This window comes from Schistocerca gregaria, chromosome 3 (assembly GCF_023897955.1).
Source record: "Schistocerca gregaria isolate iqSchGreg1 chromosome 3, iqSchGreg1.2, whole genome shotgun sequence".
NCBI classification, from domain to species: Eukaryota; Metazoa; Arthropoda; class Insecta; order Orthoptera; family Acrididae; genus Schistocerca; species Schistocerca gregaria.
This window is the reverse complement of record NC_064922.1, coordinates 906,752,893-906,772,336: the sequence shown is the minus strand read 5'-3', so window position 1 is coordinate 906,772,336 and position 19,444 is coordinate 906,752,893. Positions and strand designations below refer to the sequence as shown.

Below are 19,444 nucleotides of genomic sequence, written 5' to 3'. Positions count from 1 at the left end.
GTTAATGATCTGCAGCTTCACACAAGTTCCACACATGCAAGAAGTATCAATAATCAATACTGTCATTATTCAGATAAATGATGATCTGTCTCTCATGGTTAGATGAGCATAGAACCTAGCACTTAAAGAAAATGTGAAGAAACCCCAAAAAAATTTATAATCCCATCATAAATTAATTAGTTCTGAACTCCACAAACAAACAACTGCCCCCTACTCTTCTTAAGGCTGTCCAAACACTGTGTATTTGAAAAAAAATCAGGGTATTGTTGATACACTTGTTGACTGCTTTTCCACATAATCAGCATCCCATTCAATGCATCTGGTGAACCGTGCTGCAAGTTTCTTATGCTCTCCTCGAAGAACTCTGGCGCTAGACCCTTCTCCCACTTCAGAACCTCTTTGTGCAACAGCTCATCAACTGAAAATTTAATTCCACTCGTGTGTGCCTTCAGAGAGGTGAAAAGATGACCGTCTGAAGGCACCTAGTCAGAGGAATACAGTGGAGGGGGGAGATGGAGTTGAAAACATCCCAACCAAATGAGTACAAGAGCACAAAGTATTCACAAACCAGAGAAGAGAGCAGAAATGCAGTCAGACTGGGCAGAAAAGTAGCACCACTACACACTAATGAGGAATGTAAACAGCTTGGCAAAAAGCAACAGTTCAGCAATTATGATGGTTTTTAACGTAGAGAGTGGCAATTGGCGCAGGAATGGTAGTGCCAGCATAATTAAAGGAGGAAGTACTGCATGAAATGCACAGTCCAGTGTTGATGGGCCATGGAGGTTATAGAGGGATGAATTGGAGAGTGGCAGAAAAATACGGTTGGTGAGAAGCAAAAATGATGTCTATCAATACTTGAGGAATTGTATTAAGTGTGCTCAATATGCGGGTTTTGATCGGAAACAGGTGCTGCTACAAAGATTGCCAGAGGCAAAAGAACTGTTTAGTTCGAATGGGATACACATGTTAGGACTTTTCAATCATACACCAACAGGTAATTGGTATGTACTAATCATAATAGATCATTTTTCACTTTACATCAAGATGGTGCTGATACCTGATCAGCAAGCACAAAAATTGGTTAGTAGCTGGATGTTGATATTTGGACTAGTGAAGACAATAATTACAGACCAAGGGAAAAGCTTCATGTCAGACATAAAGAGGATTGTGTTGATTACCGAGAGAGAGAAAGTTAAGAATGAGTCCAGTTCATCCTCAAACTAATGGAAGAAGAATGGAGCTAGTTCACTGGATGATTGATGGTACGCTTAGCTATTATGTGAGCACACATACCAGGTGTATAAGTATCAAACCAGAATTTCCCTCACGATGGTGCTAGCCATCAGTGTAGGGCTCATGAGACTGCATTGGCAGCGCCATCTGCTTCCTGCAACGGCTGATGACAAATTTCAACAATGTTTCAAACACCTGTAAACATGTAAGTTTTGTGCCTGCGAACTATGATTTGTGGTTTTCTGTTAGCATTTGAAGAAAACGGCTACAGAATCGCATTGAATGCTTGTTGAAGCTTTTGACAAACTTGTTCTTGGGAAAAGTGTTTCAAGTGGTTCAAAAAATTTAAAAATGGTGATTTTGACATGAGAAACGACGAGGACAGGAAACCAACGAGACAGTTCGAAGACAATGAATAACAGCCTTTATTGGATGAAGCTGATACTCAAACTTAGCAAGAACTCGCGGAACAATTGAATGTGACACAGAAAGCTGTTTCTCTCTGGTTGAAAGCTATGGGAAAGGTGCATCAAGTGGGAAAATAGGTTCCTCATGAACTGATGAAAGACAGCAAGCGAATCAAAAGACCACTTATGAAAAGCTACAAAAGAAAGTAGTTTCTGCATCGAATAGTGACAGGTGATGAAAGATGGATATATTTTGAAAATTCTAAGCATTGTAAATCATCAGTGAATCCAGGCAAAGCATCGACAGCCACTGCAAGATCAAATCGCTTTGAGAAGAAGACAATGCTCCGTGTTTGGTGGAATCAGAAGGGTGTCCTCTATTATGAGCTGATAATACCTGGTGAAACTGTGGACACTGATCGCTACCAACATAAAACGATTCATTTAAATCGAGAATTATGTGAAAAAAAAACAGTACTATGGAAAAAGGCAACACAAAAGTCAAATTGCTCCATGATAACGCCCCATCACAAACAGCAAAACAGGTCAGGTAAACGATACAGAAATTTAATAGGGAAATACTAGTGCATGCGGCTTATTCTCCAGACTTGGCTACATTCGGTTATGATCTATTTGCATCATTGGGACATGCTCTGCATGAAAATGGCTCGCTGACTAGTTTGTTCGAAAGAAGAACTGTTTTCTTGGTGTGCCACTCATAGCCTGCCCGAGAGGTGGGAGAAATGTATAAATAGCAATGGAAATTATTTTGAATAAAATATTGTTTATCAGTTTCAAACAAAATGTGTAATTATTGCAACCAAATTCTGGTTTCATACTTCTACACCTGGCAATTCAGACTGATGCACACATTTATCCTCTTTAGTGAATGCATGCCACTCGTAAGTACACACTAGTACAGAACTGCCATCGTTCCAGGTTGTGTATGGGAAGAAAATGCCACTGCCATTGCCATTCCAAATGATTAGGTAGAAGGGTAGAAGTGGAAAGTATGTCCAAGGATTTGCTAGAAAACTGAAGGAAATGTGGAACAAGGTACAACCAGAAAATACCAAAGTGCTTCCATAACAGGAACAAACCGTGAAGCGCACATCCGTACCTGCTGAAGGGAAAAAGAGAGAATGGTCGATTTGCTGATTGTGAGTAGCTGAAGCGGACCAAAGAGTGAGGTCATCAGACACAAGATCTAAGGTGGCAAAAACAAAGAGAGGAACAACACCAACAACACAGTCTAGTCAATGGGAAAGATAAACGGGCAAACAAAGAGGCAGAAGGAAAGTCGGGATGGCAGGAAGAATAAAAACCAGGAGAGGGGCTAGCAGGGAGAGGGAAGAGGGCAGGAAATGCTCCAGAGAAGCTATGCGCGATGGGGTGCCGGCACCACTGCCCGTGTAGAGGCAAGGTCGAAGGCCTCCCAAATGCACACCAATGCCAATACTAACTGATGGACTCTGTAATTTCAGAAGGAAATTAGGTACTTAGATTTGAGAGGACAAACCACTTTCGCAAAGAAACTTGAGGACCATGTGAGGGTTGTCTGCTAACAATCAGGACAAGGAAAGTGGGAGGCCATATTTAATGCAAAGAGCCACAAGGTAGAGGCAGTCCAGTAAAATACGGATCACAACAACTACAAAAGGGGGGAGGGGGTCATTACGAAATAAAAAACCATAGGTCAAACTGATGTGAAGACAGCAGAGGTGGGTAGATTCCTGCTGGGAAAGGCAGAGCTAAGAACGTCATGTGGCGAGAGTGCCCCAACAAGTAGGCCCCCAACTGAATAAAAAGGAACTTGATGTGATGTCGCAAATATGCCCCCAGAGCAGTCATGGAGAATGGTGTCAAGTGGCTGCCTCCCTAGCCAGACAATCAGCAGGCTTGTTACCTGGAGGATACCCACGTGGCTGGGAAATCAATTGAACAAACAGTAGGTCAAGATTGGTGAGAAGTCAAGGATGGCAGAGACCAAGTGGTGGTGGGTAAAACACCAGGTGACAGGCCACTCACTGAATCGGTGAGAGAGGACCGTTTAATAAAGCAGAATGCCCAGCAAATGGCAGTTAGTTCTGCAGTAACATACCATGTGTGGCATGGAAGAGATGGTGTCTTCAGCCAACAGAAGATGTGAAGGCATATCCCACATGATCAGTGGATTTAGAGCCACTGGTGTCAAAAATAATAGCATCCCAAATCTCTTGTAAGAGCAGCTGGAGCAAACAACAAAACACTATCGGAGTAACGGAGGCTTTAAGATCCCAGAAGAGATCAATCCGATCTGAGGAACTAAATGAGTTGGGGAGTGTTTGGGAGAGAAAGCTGGGAACAGGACGACGAGGGAAGGTGGAAATCGCAGCTGAGAAACACCCTAGGGCAGGCAGCAGGCAGGCGACATCTCAAAGCTGCAAAAAGAATTGAGGAGTGAACAGCAAAAAACAGATAATGATGGCACAGGAAACCAAGAGCTGGGACTGCCAAACTGAAAGATGGTGTGATTCCAGGTCAAGCAGAAGACCATTGACAGGGTCAGTATGAAAGGCACAAGGGACCAAATGGATACTACGATGGTGAACCAGGTTCGAGAGGAGCAGTGTGGAAGGGGCAGCTGAGCCATAAACTTGACAGCCAGAGTCCATACGGAACAGAACTATGGATAGATAAGGGCAGAGAAGAGTCGAATGGTCCGCACTCCAAGCGATGTTGACAAGAAAGCAAAGGACAATGAGTTGACAGAAACAGCCAGTCTTGTGAAGGTGGATGGGGCAACCAAGTAAACTTATTGTCAAAAAGAAGATCTGAGAAATGGAACTGGAGGACCACAGTCAGGCACTGGGTGCCAAGGTAATGCTGCGAATCATGGCAAGGTAATGCTGCGGATCTGTATGGACCATAGTACGGAAACAGAATTGCATCAACCATGATTTAAGGGGCGAGAATTGAAAAAGTGTAGAGTGACCATGCTGAAAGGCACTAGATGGCACCCTAGAGCCGTCGCTCGGTAGAGGCCACTGATTGGGAAATAGCCCAGATACAGAAAACATCCACATACAGACCAGGGGGTACCAATGGTCTGACACAGGCTACGAGTCATTAATAGTGATGAAGAAAAGGAGGACATTCAATACAGAACCCTCTATCCTGGGTCTGCAGATGAGAACGGTGCCAATGCAAACTCCGAACACCAGTTGGACAGGAACTGGAAAATAAAAATCAGTAGAGGACCCCAAAGATCTCATTCATGGAGTGTAACTAATAATTGATGGTGCCAAGCCATGTCATATGCCTTACGAACATCGAAGAAAACTATGACGGTGCTGAGAAAAGGACTGCCGAACAGCGGCCAGTAACAAAAGTAGATGATTGATTGGAGACTGTTCTTCACTGAAAGCTGCACTGGAGAGGAGACAAAAGTTCCTGCTATTTGAGGACCCAAAAGAACCGACGAGTCACCATCTGTTCAAACAACGTTCAGAGGTTGACGGACAGAGATGGCCGGTAACTACTGAGTGATGACAGATCCTTACAAGGCTTAAGCACAGAAACCATAATACTACAGTTACACATCTAGAAGATGCAGTCTTGTTGTGGGAGATTGACATTTTGAAGCAATTGGTTATGGGTGAAATCAGGGCCAGGGGCTGAATTGTGGGAAGAAGAGAGGGCCAGAGGTAGTTTCCATTCAGTAAAAGGTGCACAGTAAGATTCTGTCTGACAACAGATACACTGAATTGTCAAAAACACTGGTACAGGCACGCATATTCAAATGCAGAGATATGTATACAGGCAAAATACGTCACTGTGGTTGGCAACGTCTATATAAGACAACTAGTGTCTAGGACAGTTGTTACAACAGTTACTGCTGCTACAATGACAGGTTATCAAGATTTAAGTGAGTTTGAAAGTGGTGTTCTAGTCAGTACATAAGTGATGGGACACAGCATCTCTGAGGTAGTGACAAAGTGAGGATTTTTCCGTACGATCATTTCACAAGTGCACAATGAATATCAGGAATCCAGTAAAACTTCAAATCTCATACGTCGTTGCAGCTGGAAAAAGATCCTGCAAGAACAGGATCAATGACGGCTGAAGAGAACTGTTCAACATGACAGGAGTGCAACCCTTCTGCAAATTGCTGCAGATTTCAACGCTGGGCCATTAACAACTGTCAGCATGCAAACCATTCAACGAAACATCATCGATATGAGCCTTCAGAGCCGAAGGCGCATCCTTGATGACTGCATGACACAAAGCTTTATGCCCCACCTGGGCCCATCAACACCAACATTGGATTGTTGATGACTGGAAACATGTTGCCTGGTCGGACAAGTCTCATTTCAAATTGTATCGAGCAGATAGAAGTGTACGGGTATGGAGACAGCCTAGTGAATCCGTGGACCCTGCATGTCAGCAGGGGACTGTTCACGCTGGTGGAGGCTCTGTAATGATGTGGGGCGTGTTCAGTTGGAGTGATATGGGGCCCTGATGGATGTACATACGACGGACAGGTAACACGTACATAAGCATCCTGTCTAATCACCTTCATCCATTCATGCCCATTGTGCATTTCGACAGACTTGGTCAATTCCAGCAGGACAATGCAACAGCCAACTAGTCCAGAATTGCTAGAGCTATTCCAGGAACACTCTTCTGAGTTTAAACACTTCCGCTGGCAACCAAATTCCCACACATGAACATTGTGGAGCATATCTGGAATGCTTTGCAACGTGCTGTTCAGAAGAGATCTCCACCACCTCGTACTCTTACGGATTTATGGACAGCACTGCGAGATTCATGGTGTTGACTCCTTCCAGTACTACTACAGACATTAGTCAAGTCCATGACACGTCAAGCAGCAGCACTACTGTGTGCTCATGGGGGCCCTACACGGTATTGGGCAGGTGTACCAGTTTCTTTGGCTCTTCAGTGTAAAACATAAGTGAGAATCTTCAATCCGCTGTTCCCGGATGAGGGAGGCAGCCAGATAGGACACTACCAGTTGTATACCCTCACCGCCAGTTTTGTATAGGCCTTGTTGCTACTGCCATGGAGGCCGAGTTCGTGAAACGGCTTCTGGTGCAGTACACAACTAAGACAATCTCCCCCTGTCACTATTACACAGCTAGCCCCAGGGTCAGATAACAGAATAGGAGAATGAAGGTTCTACAACACTTGTAACAAATTAGTATCAAAGTCACACAAAAAGGGTTACTTCTCTTTGTGTTTTGTTAAATGACTAAGTCTGCAACACTACAAAAATTTACAACAACTATCTGTTCACTTTTACAAATTCACTAAACGACACATCCTGTCTAAGTCAGCACTGGATGATCATCTATAACTACGTGGGTGAGAGCTGCTCTTCTATCTTCCGAGTAGGCTTTTGTCCGATGTCCGGTCATTGGCAGATTGTACTCGGGCGGCAATTGGCTGAGGCGAAGTCGATATCTTCATCCTCAGCACTGCATTGTGGCACTAGTGGAAACCGCGCGGGTGGCGAGTCTCTATGGCACTGGCACCAGCTCACTTTTTTGCACCTATGGTGCTTTTTCCCTGGCTGTGTCTTGTTCAGATGACACGGCACTAACGTTGAAGCCGCAAGAAATCAATGGATCCGTACAAAAACAATGCGGGAGGGCAAGGTCCAAAATGGAAGACAGCTGTTGGCAACCTTGAAGGGTGCCACTTGTAGATGACACCTGTGAGGAAGGGACAAAAGAATTTAGGGAGGAGACAAAGTATTCCCAACACACCCACTTGCTCTGTTTGATTAAGTAACGGGCTTTGGCTTGAAGGCGTTTAAAGGTAATAAGATCGGTGCAGGATGGGTGCAGCATAATGCATCGCAAGGCTTGACAGTGATCACAGATGGTGATGGAAATGACTGTGCTCCACCAAGGGACCAGCCAGCAGCAAAAGGGGCTTGTGGAGTGGGAGACGTGAGTCGCTGCAGCACAAATAACTGTAGCAGACATGTCATGGACGATTGCATCAATACAGCCTGATAAAGAGAGGGTGCACCCGTGGTCTAGGGGTAGCGCCTTTGATTCATAATCAAAAATGTCTTCAGGTTCGATCCCCGCCACTGCCTAAATTTTGATAAATAATCAGCATTGGCGGCCGAAGACTTCCGGCATAAGAAGTCAGACTCATTCTGCCAACGGCCTTGTCAAAGAGGGCGGAGGAGCGGATAGAGGTTCAGGGCACTCTCTTGTCCTAGGGGTGGGAAATTGCCCCTAAAGGCGGAAGAATCAGCAATGATCAACGACATGAGGATGCAGAAGGCAATGGAAACTACTGCATTAAAGACACGTAACGTGTATCCGCAGGACATGTGGCCTGTAGTTGAAGAAGTGTCATGATGAACTCCCCATTGGCAAAAGATTCCAGAATAGTCCCCCATTCGGATCTCCGGGAGGAGATACACTACACTCGTTCATTCTCTGTTAGAATATTGCTGCGCGGTGTGGGATCCTTACCAGGTGGGATTGACGGAGGACATCGAAAGGGTGCAAAAAAAGGGCAGCTTGTTTTGTATTATCACGTTATAGGGGAGAGAGTGTGGCAGATATGATACACGAGTTGGGATGGAAGTCATTACAGCATAGACGTTTTTCGTCGCGGCGATACCTTTTTACGAAATTTCAGTCACCAACTTTCTCTTCCGAATGCGAAAATATTTTGTTGAGCCCAACCTACATAGGTAGGAATGACCATCAAAATAAAATAAGAGAAATCAGAGCTCAAACAGAAAGGTTTAGGTGTTCGTTTTTCCCGCTCGCTGTTCGGGAGTGGAATAGTAGAGAGATAGTATGATTGTGGTTCGATGAACCCTCTGCCAAGCACTTAAATGTGAATTGCAGAGTAGTCATGTAGATGTAGACTGCCAAGGGGGAGGTTACCATGAGAAAAAGATTGAATAATCAACGAAAGGATAATGTTCTACGAGTTGGGGGTGTAGAATGTCAGAAGCTTGAACATGGTAGGGAAACTAGAAAATCTGAAAAGGGAAATGCAAAGGCTCAATCTAGACAGTAGGGGTCAGTGAAGTGAAGTGGAAGGAAGACAAGGATTTCTGGCCAGATGAGTATCGGGTAATATCAACAGCAGCAGAAAATGGTATAACAGGTGTAGGATTCGTTATGAATAGGAAGGTAGGGCAGAGGGTGTGTTACTGTGAACAGTTCAGTGACCAGGTTGTTCTAATCAGAATCGACAGCAGACCAACACCGACAACGCTAGTTCAGGTATACATGCCGACGTCGCAAGCTGAAGATGAACAGATAGAGAAAGTGTATGAGGATATTGAAAGGGTAATGCAGTATGTAAAGGGGGACGAAAATCTAATAGTCATGGGCGACTGGAATGCAGTTGTAGGGGAAGGAGTAGAAGAAAACGTTACAGGAGAATATGGGCTTGGGACAAGGAATGAAAGAGGAGAAAGACTAATTGAGTTCTGTAACAAGTTTCAGCTAGTAATAGCGAATACCCTGTTCAAGAATCACAAGAAGAGGAGGTATACTTGGAAAAGGCCGGGAGATACGGGAAGATTTCAATTAGATTACATCATGGTCAGACAGAGATTCCGAAATCAGATATTGGATTGTACGGCGTACCCAGGAGCAGATATAGCCTCAGATCACAATATAGTAGTGACGAAGAGTAGGCTGAAGTTCAAGACATTAGTCAGGAAGAATCAATATGCTAAGAAGTGGGATACGGAAGTTCTAAGGAATGACGAGATACGTTTGAAGTTCTCTAACGCTATAGATACAGCAATAAGGAATAGTGCAGTAGGCAACACAGTTGAAGAGGTATGGACATCTCTAAAAAAGGCCATCACGGAAGTTGGGAAGGAAAACATAGGTACAAAGAAGGTAGCTGCGAAGAAACCATGGGTAACAGAAGAAATACTTCAGTTGATTGATGAAAGGAGGAAGTACAAACATGTTCCGGGAAAATCAGGAATACAGAAATACAACTCGCTGAGGAATGAAATAAATAGGAAGTGCAGGGAAGCTAAGACGAAATGGCTGCAGGAAAAATGTGAAGACATCGAAAAAGATATGATTGTCGGAAGGACAGACTCAGCATACAGGAAAGTCAAAACAACCTTTGGTGACGTTAAAAGCAACGGTGGTAACATTAAGAGTGCAACGGGAATTCCACTGTGAAATGCAGAGGAGAGAGCAGATAGGTGGAAAGAATACATAGAAAGCCTCTATGAGGGTGAAGACTTGTCTGATGTGATAGAAGAAGAAACAGTAGTCGATTTAGAAGAGATAGGGGATCCAGTATTAGAATTGGAATTTAAAACAGCTTTGGAGGACCTACGGTCAAATAAGGCAGAAGGGACAGATAACATTCCATCATAATTTCTAAAATCATTAGGGGAAGTGGCAACAAAACGACTATTCTAGTTGGTGTGTAGAATATATGAGTCTGGCGACATACCATCTGACTTTCGGAAAAGTATCATCCACACAATTCCGAAGATGGCAAGAGCTGACAAGTGCGAGAATTATCGCATAATCTGCTTAACAGCTCATGCATCGAAGCTGCTTACAAGAATAATATACAGAAGAATGGAAAAGAACATTGAGAATGCGCTAGGTGACGATCAGTTTGGCTTTAGGAAAAGTAAAGGCACGAGAGAGGCAATTCTGACGTTACGGCTAATAATTGAAGCAAGGCTAAAGAAAAATCAAGATACGTTCATAGGATTTGTCGACCTGGAAAAAGCGTTCGACAAAATAAAAGGGTGCAAGCTGTTCGAGATACTGAAAAAAGTAGGGGTAATCTATAGGGAGAGACGGGTCATATACAATATGAAACAACCAAGAGGGAATAATAAGAGTGGACGATCAAGAACGAAGTGCTCGTATTAAGAAGGGTGTAAGACAAGGCTGAAGCCTTTCGCCCCTACTCTTCAATCTGTACATCGAGGAAGCAATGATGGAAATAAAATAAAGGTTCAGGAGTGGAATTAAAATACAGGGTGGAAGGATATCAAAGATACAATTCGCTGATGACATTGCTATCCTGAGTGAAAGTGAAGAAGAATTAAATGATCTGCTGAACGGAATGAATAGTCTAATGAGTACACAGTATGGTTTGAGAGTAAATCGGAGAAAGACGAAGGTAATGAGAAGTAGTAGAAATGAGAACAGCGAGAAACTTAACATCAGGATTGATGGTCACGAAGTCAATGAAGTTAAGGAATTCTGCTACCTAGGCAGTAAAATAACCAATGACGGACGGAGCAAGGAGGACATCAAAAGCAGACTCGCTATGGCAAAAAAGGCATTTCTGGCCAAGAGAAGTCTATTAATATCAAATACCGGTTTTAATTTGAGGAAGAAATTTCTGAGGATGTACGTCTGGAGTACAGCATTGTATGGTAGTGAAACATGAACTGTGGGAAAACCGGAACAGAAGAGAATCGAAGCATTTGAGATGTGGTGCTATAGATGAATGTTGAAAATTATGTGGACTGATAAGGTAAGGAATGAGGAGGTTCTATGCAGAATCGGAGAGGAAAGGAATATGTGGAAAACACTGATAAGGAGAAGGGACAGGATGACAGGACATCTGCTAAGACATGAGGGAAAGACTTCCATGGTACTAGAGGGAGCTGTAGAGGGCAAAAACTGTAGAGGAAGACAGAGATTGGAAAACGTCATGCAAATAACTGAGGACGTAGGTTGCAAGTGCTACTCTGAGATGAAGAGGTTGGCACAGGAAAGGAATTCGTGGCGGGCCGCATCAAACCAGTCAGTAGACTGATGACAAAAAAGAGGGGGTAAACACGACCTGAGAGGAGCGTAGGGCCAATCAGCATGGCAGAAAGACCAGTGGGGCAATCTGGTCTTTATGAAAAAGTGCTTCCCCCCCCCCCCTCCCCCAAGGACTGAATATAATTAAAATGGGCTGTGCACCTGGCCGGTTCAGCCAGCCTGCAAATGGTACAGTGGACGAGTAACGTGTTATGTTAGCACAGCCCAATCTACCCGGTACATCGAAGGATACCACACCCACTACATCAACCGTGGATGTATTGGAGGAGGATCGTAGTACTGGTACTGTAATTGCACTGCAACAAGGAAGGAAATGGGTCTGGAATGCACACCTGTGGACATGAACATCTGAAAAGAAAAACAATCAACAGGGGAAGAATACATTAGCGTGAAGGGAAATGTAGTGTCATAGAAATGTCCCACCCTTGGAGCAAGCGTGTGTCAGAAGGAATGTGGTCGACATCTTTCACCTAAACACCAGCAACAATATTGGACTCGTTCTATGCATTAGGTAGTTTCGACTTGTATTTGGCGTACGTTTTTGCTATGGTGAAGGTAGTCCCTATGGCACGTGCATATTCCTCTGATACTACAGAGTCGTGACGAGGAACAAGATTCCTATAACATTTCCAGAATGAAGTGGGAGTGGATGTGAAGGTGTATCAAAGGTTCTTTAAGAACATTTTGCAGATATCAGACAAGGGTTCTTTCACACAAAGTGCAGCACCTGACTCTTAAGCAAGGTGCATGCCCCGTTAAAAACACAACACAAATAGCAAAGGCGGTTGAGGTAGAGAATTTCATAAAATGGTTTCTAGCATATCGTAGCCATTATGCACAGATGAATGAAACAGTGGATCAGAAGTATTAGTCACCAGACCTGAGCATGGGGAAGTTATACCATTTATATAAAGCCGAGCATGATGATCCAATCTGATACTACACGTTTGGTCAGATATTTAATACACGATTTAATCTGTCCTATCATCCCCCTGTAAGTGATTCCTGCCGTAAATGTGACCTCTATAACATCAAACATGTCAAACATGCTGTAGCTGACACTGCGGAAGAGAAGGGCAAATGGGAATGTGAAAGAGAGTTACATCAACGAATGGCCAAGAGCGTGCAGCAGAAGGGAGGCATCAGGACAATGGTATGACTGTGATTGTCTTTGATTTGATGAGGGGTTTACTGACACCGGTACTTATGACAGGTATCTGTTACTACAAGTGGCAACTGTAGACATATTGCCTTGGAAAGCACGACCTATGTACCATGAAATCTACTGTGTATGTATGGAGTGAGGGTAAAGCATCCAGAGGACCACAAGAAATTGGACCATGTCTCATGCATTACACTTAACGTAACATCCAAACAAAGCTACTGATTATGTACTTGGATCGATGTGGCAGGCAAAATAGGAATATAAAAATGGCCTTAATGTGTCAATTCATGGTTCTGCATGAAGACTTCCACCAAAAGTAATCCATCATAAATTCCTAATCAGTGGACATTCATACCTACCACATGGTCAGGACTTCAGTATCATCGGGAAGAACAGGAAATTTCACCCGAACATATACACACACCCACTGACTGGATGAATGTCATAATCGCTGCATGAAAACAACAACCCTTCACCGCTATATGATGACAAGGAATGATTTCATGTCCATAGTACGTTTAGAAAGAAACATACGTAATCATAAAGTGTAGACACAAAATAACAGGATGAAATGGATCCATATTCAGTGGCTTCAGTATAAAGCATCCTCTTCCCATATCATGTTTTATAAGTACTCCAATGAGCCAGACGTCCCATTTGTTGACGTCAGTTTTGCTAAATGAGATTCAAAAGTAATCGAGACTCTGGACGTATTATATCCCAATGGACGCACTATTAACATGTTGAAAAAGACCGATTTCATGACCTTGCTGCAATTCGTACCCCCGGTGTACTGTGGTTATTACCGTAACTTGAAGACATCTGCACAGCTGTGTGGAGACACCATCCCTGTAAATGACTGCACGAATGATGAACATTAATGCTTCATGTGTATCTAGTCCAATATTTGACTACAGTGTGTAAAGTAATAACGGCCTATCGCACTTGGTTCATGTATTACAGCCAAGTGCACCGAAACAACAGTGGCCTAACCCACACAAAAAACGGTCTAAAAACACTATTATGATTAACTCCATGTATAGCAAATTACCGGACACCATACCACGTTATGTATACCACACTCACTGCTATATGTCGCAATTACTACCTTACACATCAATTCTGCAAATATTAATATCTTTGAGTGGCCGTTCCCACAAACCAGTGTGCTGTGGGTTAGGCCACAATAGTGCTGATAGCCCCATATATCACATGCAATGAAAATTTTTCCTTAATATAAATGTGTGAAATTTTCATTAAAATTCCTTGTTGCCATCTAAGAATGAGTCCAGGCCCAAAACAACTTAATAAGAAATAAATTGTTCATTCAAAAGTAGTGTGGCTGGTTGTAGTTTACTTCTTTACTGACATTTCAAAAACAACAAGTGTTCTGAATTCATCATGGATAAATTATGTCTATATGAGGCCTTTACTCAGCAGTGAAATATGAATCGCTGTTCATACCTTTATCATATTTGTTACTGTCATTGCTGTCTTCAGAGCTTGCTTCATTTCCGGAATCAACAGACGCCTGTTTGCGTACTTTACGAGGACGCTGACTAGGATTTTGTGCATCAGCAGCAACGTCACTCTCTTCCTTGCTCCGTTCTGCTATAGCTGCCAATTTCTCTCGCATGCCCTCCTGAATTAGAGAAACAGAGATTAAATGGAAATTCAATCCCAAATTATAAAATATGTGTAACTACACTCATGCTCATAAATTAAGGATAACTGCAGAATCTGCTGCCACACAACATGGCACTACACAAAACTGGCACTAATAGCATAGGCGCATAGGGAACACACACGACACAGATTTGTAAGTCCACGCTATTGGTAATAAGTTGAGAAAACATCCTGAAAGACGTGATACAAAACACCACTGTTTCCTGCACATGTACCCTGACATCAATATGGTATACAATCACCATGCACACGTACACAGGCCGCACAACGGGTTAGCATACTCTGAATCAGGTGGTCAAGCAGCTGCTGGGGTATAGCCTGCCATTCTTGCACCAGTGCCTGTCGGAGCTCCTGAGGTGTCGTAGGGGTTTGAAGATGTGCAGCGATATATCGACCGAGAGCATCCCAGACATGCTTGATGGGGTTTAGGTCTGGAAAACAGGCAGGCCACTCCATTTGCCTGGTATCTTCTGTTTCAAGATACTCCTCCATGATGGCAGCTTGGTGGGGCCATGCATTATCATCCATCAGGAGGAAGGTGGGACCCAATGCACCTCTGAAAAGGCGGACATACTGGTGCAAAATGATGTCTCGATACACCCAACCTGTTACAGTTTCTCTGTCAAAGACAAGCACAAGTGTAAGTGCACCAAACATAATCCCACCCACACTGTCAAATCACGACCTCCATACAGGTCCCTTTCAAGGACATTAAGGGCTTGGTATCTGGTTCCTGGTTCACACCAGATGAAAACCTGGAAAGAAACACTGTTCAGGCTATACCTGGACTCATCCATGAACTTTACCTGGGACCACTGTTCCAATGACAATATACTGTGTTCTTGACACCATGCTTTACGGGCTCTCCTGTGATCAGGGGTCAGTGGACTGCACCTTGCAGATCTCCGGGCAAATAAACCATGTCTGTTCAGTCGTCTGTAGACTGTGCACCTGGAGACAACTGTAAGGTCCTGCAGGACTCCATGGCAGTCTGCAGGCACTGACGGTGAGATACAGATTTCTTGTGGTGTTATACACTGTTGACGTCCCATACTGTAGCACCTGGACACGTTTCCTGTCTGCTGGAATCGTTGCCATTATCTTGAGCTCACACTTTGTGGCACAAGGAGGGCCCGTGCTATGACCTGCTGGTGTTTGACCAGCCTCCAGTCGTCCTAGTACTCTACCCCTCATAATGTCATCCACGTGTGTTCTTTAAGCCATTTTCAACACACAGTCACCATTAGCACATCTGAAAACATCTGCACACTTACTCGCTGCACCATTCTCTGACACGCACCAACACACCTCAACGTATGTGGACTGCTGCCAGCACGACTGTGCGACGACTGCAGGTCAAATGCACTGCATGGTCATACCCCGAGGTGATTTAAGCCAGCAAACCGCCCACCAGAGTGTTGTTTCACCATGTATCAGCATTATCCTTGTTTTATGAGCAAGAGTGTAGATATGACCATTTCAGTCACCCATATGCACAAGTACAAAACAATGTAATTATTATTTTGTAATGTGCACTTGCAAATGGTACTCCCTTATCAACTGCCAGACAAAGACAGCCATGAGAATTTGCCTGGCAATACATTACCCTGCAAAATATCCTATCTCCAACATCATAAACTTTAAAATTTAATTACAAAAATCCTATAAGAACCATTGGCAAATTATAAAAGTTAACATATATTTACGACATTCGTGCACCCTGAATGGAATACAAGCAATGAACGGATTCACTCATTAACAAGAAACTCAACATTCAAGCTTAGGATATGGCCTTATATCATTCTCCAGAGTGCACAGTAAGATAGGTATACTGTTCTGGCACTGTGACCCAAATGAGAAGAACAAAACAGCAATAATCAAACAGATGTGAGACTGGAGTCTTTCTTGGCTGTATCTTGAAGGGAGCCTTCTCAGATAACATACAAGGGTTAAAGTGGCACAATATTTTGATGTCAAACTTAGATGCCATAGTCAGATCATTTGGTGTGCACTGTCTCCACTCCAGTTGTCCTCTCTGTTAGCATATGTCTTCAGACGCCCCAACTAATCTCCTTGCTCAGCAGTCACTAGTGTGCTGATATGAAATACATAACAGTTTCAATGCTAGGTCCCATACTGTACTGATGAAGTTCACAATGTCCTTGCCCATGAGGTTGTGAAAAAGGCAGATTTTTCACTATCTCCTCAATAACAAATTCCCAATAGGAGGCAGTCATATTTGTGTCCAGGGTCACTTTGTTTTGTATGGGGCAGCAAAAAGAGGGTAGAGCTGAATACACATTTAAAATTCTTTTTTATTTTGAATGTAACTGATTCTTCTTGATGTATGAGAAATGTTCAATAGGAAGGCTGTGGTGCAAGATTTGTTTCCCTTCACAGTCTGGGTCAGAAAGCATATCTTTCTGATGATAATATACCTGTTTCTATTTAACAAAGTTTTCATACATTACAACTCATGCTGGGGACTTTCCTGGTCAAAAAGAACGAGTGTTCTGTGAACAAGTATACGTAGTACATCATTTTTCTGTGCCCAATGTTGACGAATGGGCACATGCAGATACAAGACATTAAAGGTTGACTTTTTATTGATACTGTGGCCATAGCAAGTAGAAGAGAAACTGTGCTGACTCGTGTATTAAGACAGGTAGCATAGTACAGTCAGCATGCCCACAAACTACAACCAGCACTACTGCTTGCGACTTAAGTTGAAGCGATTATGCCATATCGGAAAGTGTGCGTTCATACTGTAGTATCTGCGCTTATTTTGTGAGTTCGTTGAGGGTTGTAAGTGAATGTTGGAGAGTTGTAGGCTACTGTGATAAAGTGGTGTTAAGAGTTATGGTTACCTATATTAAAAAAGAAGAAGAACAAAAAATGCCTGCATGTTTTGTTTCAGTGTGTGGATCTAGCTACAGAGAAAATAAAAGTAAACATTTTTTCAGATCTCCAAAAAATGAAGTATGGTTTTCCAAATAGATGAGAGCAATACCTCAGACAGACAAGAGTGCTGATTCACAGTTGTTTTATGTGTGATTCACATTTCTGTGAAGAACTTATCACAAAAGCAGACTTGTTTATCAATGGAAAACAAGTTAGAAATCCAAGACAAAGGTGGTCTCTAAAACCAGAAGTGGTTTCTCATTTATTTCCCAGTTCACCAAGATATGCATCAAAAGTATTACACAACAGAAAATCGACAGTAAAACACTCGCAAGAGAGAAGTCATGGCAAAGAAAATATTGAGCAAGAAGTTACAATCTCTCTCAGTGCTTCATCTGTCAAGGTAAATTTGTTGAATGAAACGGTACCACGCAGCACTGATTTCATTAAGAAGAACAGCAAAGTGTAAGAACTGGAAGTTGTGTGATTATGTAATAAATTAAGAACAGCGAATGCCAGAATAAACTTCTGCAAAAGTTGCTCTCAGACAAAAAGAGTATGAGGGCTCAGTCAAATCTCTTAGATCATTTCTAAACTCAGTAAGAAACTGAAAAATTTAGTAGACACTATAATAAGGAATGGAAATTGAGAAACAATAAGGGAATGTGATATGAGAAAGAGTTTCTTCTCGACAGTGTGCTTTTAAAAATTACATCGTCCAAAGGATACAGATATTGTTTGAAGCATGGACTGTTGCCACTTCCTTCCAAAACACATCTACGAAATTTAGTAAAGGGTCTCAGATGCTCATACGGAATCAATATGCATGCTGTGGAAGCAATTAAGAATTATTTTTGAGAAGAATGGTGTTAAAACAAACACTTAGGTGTGTTTGAGTTTTGATGAAGTTAAGCTCCAAGAAGAATTGCATTTCAACAGCACTTCGTTCAATGTTGATGGTTTTATCAATTTAGGGGGAATACACTCCAGAAAACCATAAGAATAAACTTTCATATTATGCTCTGGTGTTTATGTTTGTTCCTCTACAGCGTAACTGGATCCAACGTGTTATTTTGTATGCTAGTCGCAATGTAACTCCTGGTAACATCATCTCACACATATTGAATCAAGTAATTATCCAGCAAGAGCAAACCGGAACAAAAATTACTGCATTCACTTCCAATGACAGTCAACCGAATAAAAAGGTCTGGCAATGTCTAGGAATTAGTGGCAGTGAAAATGAAGTTATTTGCTCTGTATTAAATCCAGTTAATGAAACCAGAAGAATTTTGGTATTTTCAGACACTATTCATGTAATAAAATGCATAAGGTATAATGTTTGTGATAAATTGGAGATACTTTCCAACAATGAGATCACTAACTACAATTTTTATTGAAGAGTTTATGAACAAGATAATTCCCCAGATTAAAAGTTTGCCACAAGTTAACTTCCACCCACTTGGACCTGTCGTCATTTCAACTGATGAATGTAAGATTAGCTCTGCAGTTATTCAGTAACTCAGTAGAAAATGAAATAAAATTCTTCAGGGAGACTGAAATGGCAGGATTTGAAGGCAGTGAATCAACAAAATCATTCACTAGAGGTATCAACAACTTAATGGACGCTGTTAACTCTTCATTTCCGAAGGAATACAAAAACTTGGAGGTTCACAAAAATTTAATGATCTGAAAAGCATTCTTGTCGACAGAAGTAACAGCTTTGCTTCCAAAAGAACTCTTCAGTCTCCAAAGAGTAACAATTGAAAGTACATTAGGAATATTTGTTTACTTGTGGAAAAGAGGTTTCAGCTATGTCCCGACAGCAAAATTTAATCATGATCGTTTTGAACGTCATTTCAGTATCATAAGGTCTACGAGTTGCAACGATTATCCATCAGTAATAGACTTCCCGACTTTGCACGTTTTCAGCGTGTTTACATCATTCCTGTTAAACTTTCATTATCTTCCGGTGGAAGCCGAGAAAGTAAATGTGAATTTTCATATAAAGATGTGAAACAAATACTAACAAAGAGATAGAGGGGCTGACCAGTACAGCCGATAGATACACAAAAAACAACTGAAAATTTAAGTTCCTAGCTTTCGGAATAAATGTTCCTTCATCAGGGAGGAGAGAGGGGAAAGAAAGGGAAGAAGGGAAAGTGGATTTAGTTACTCACAACCCAGGTTATGAAGCAACAGGGAAAGGAAAACAGGGAGGGTAGCAAGGATGGAGGCAT

At 42.4% G+C, this 19,444-nt stretch overlaps 1 protein-coding gene across 4 annotated transcripts in view; it reads right to left on the bottom strand.

Annotated features, from left to right (window-relative positions):
- Window positions 1-19,444, bottom strand: part of LOC126355235 (histone-lysine N-methyltransferase E(z)) — a 90,446-nt gene that overhangs the window by 25,257 nt on the left and 45,745 nt on the right. For all 4 annotated transcript variants that reach the window (XM_050005512.1, XM_050005511.1, XM_050005514.1 and 1 more), the window contains exon 8: window positions 14,085-14,262. In XM_050005512.1, coding sequence (XP_049861469.1) covers window positions 14,085-14,262 — 178 coding nt within the window. The remainder of the gene's footprint in view (window positions 1-14,084; window positions 14,263-19,444) is intronic.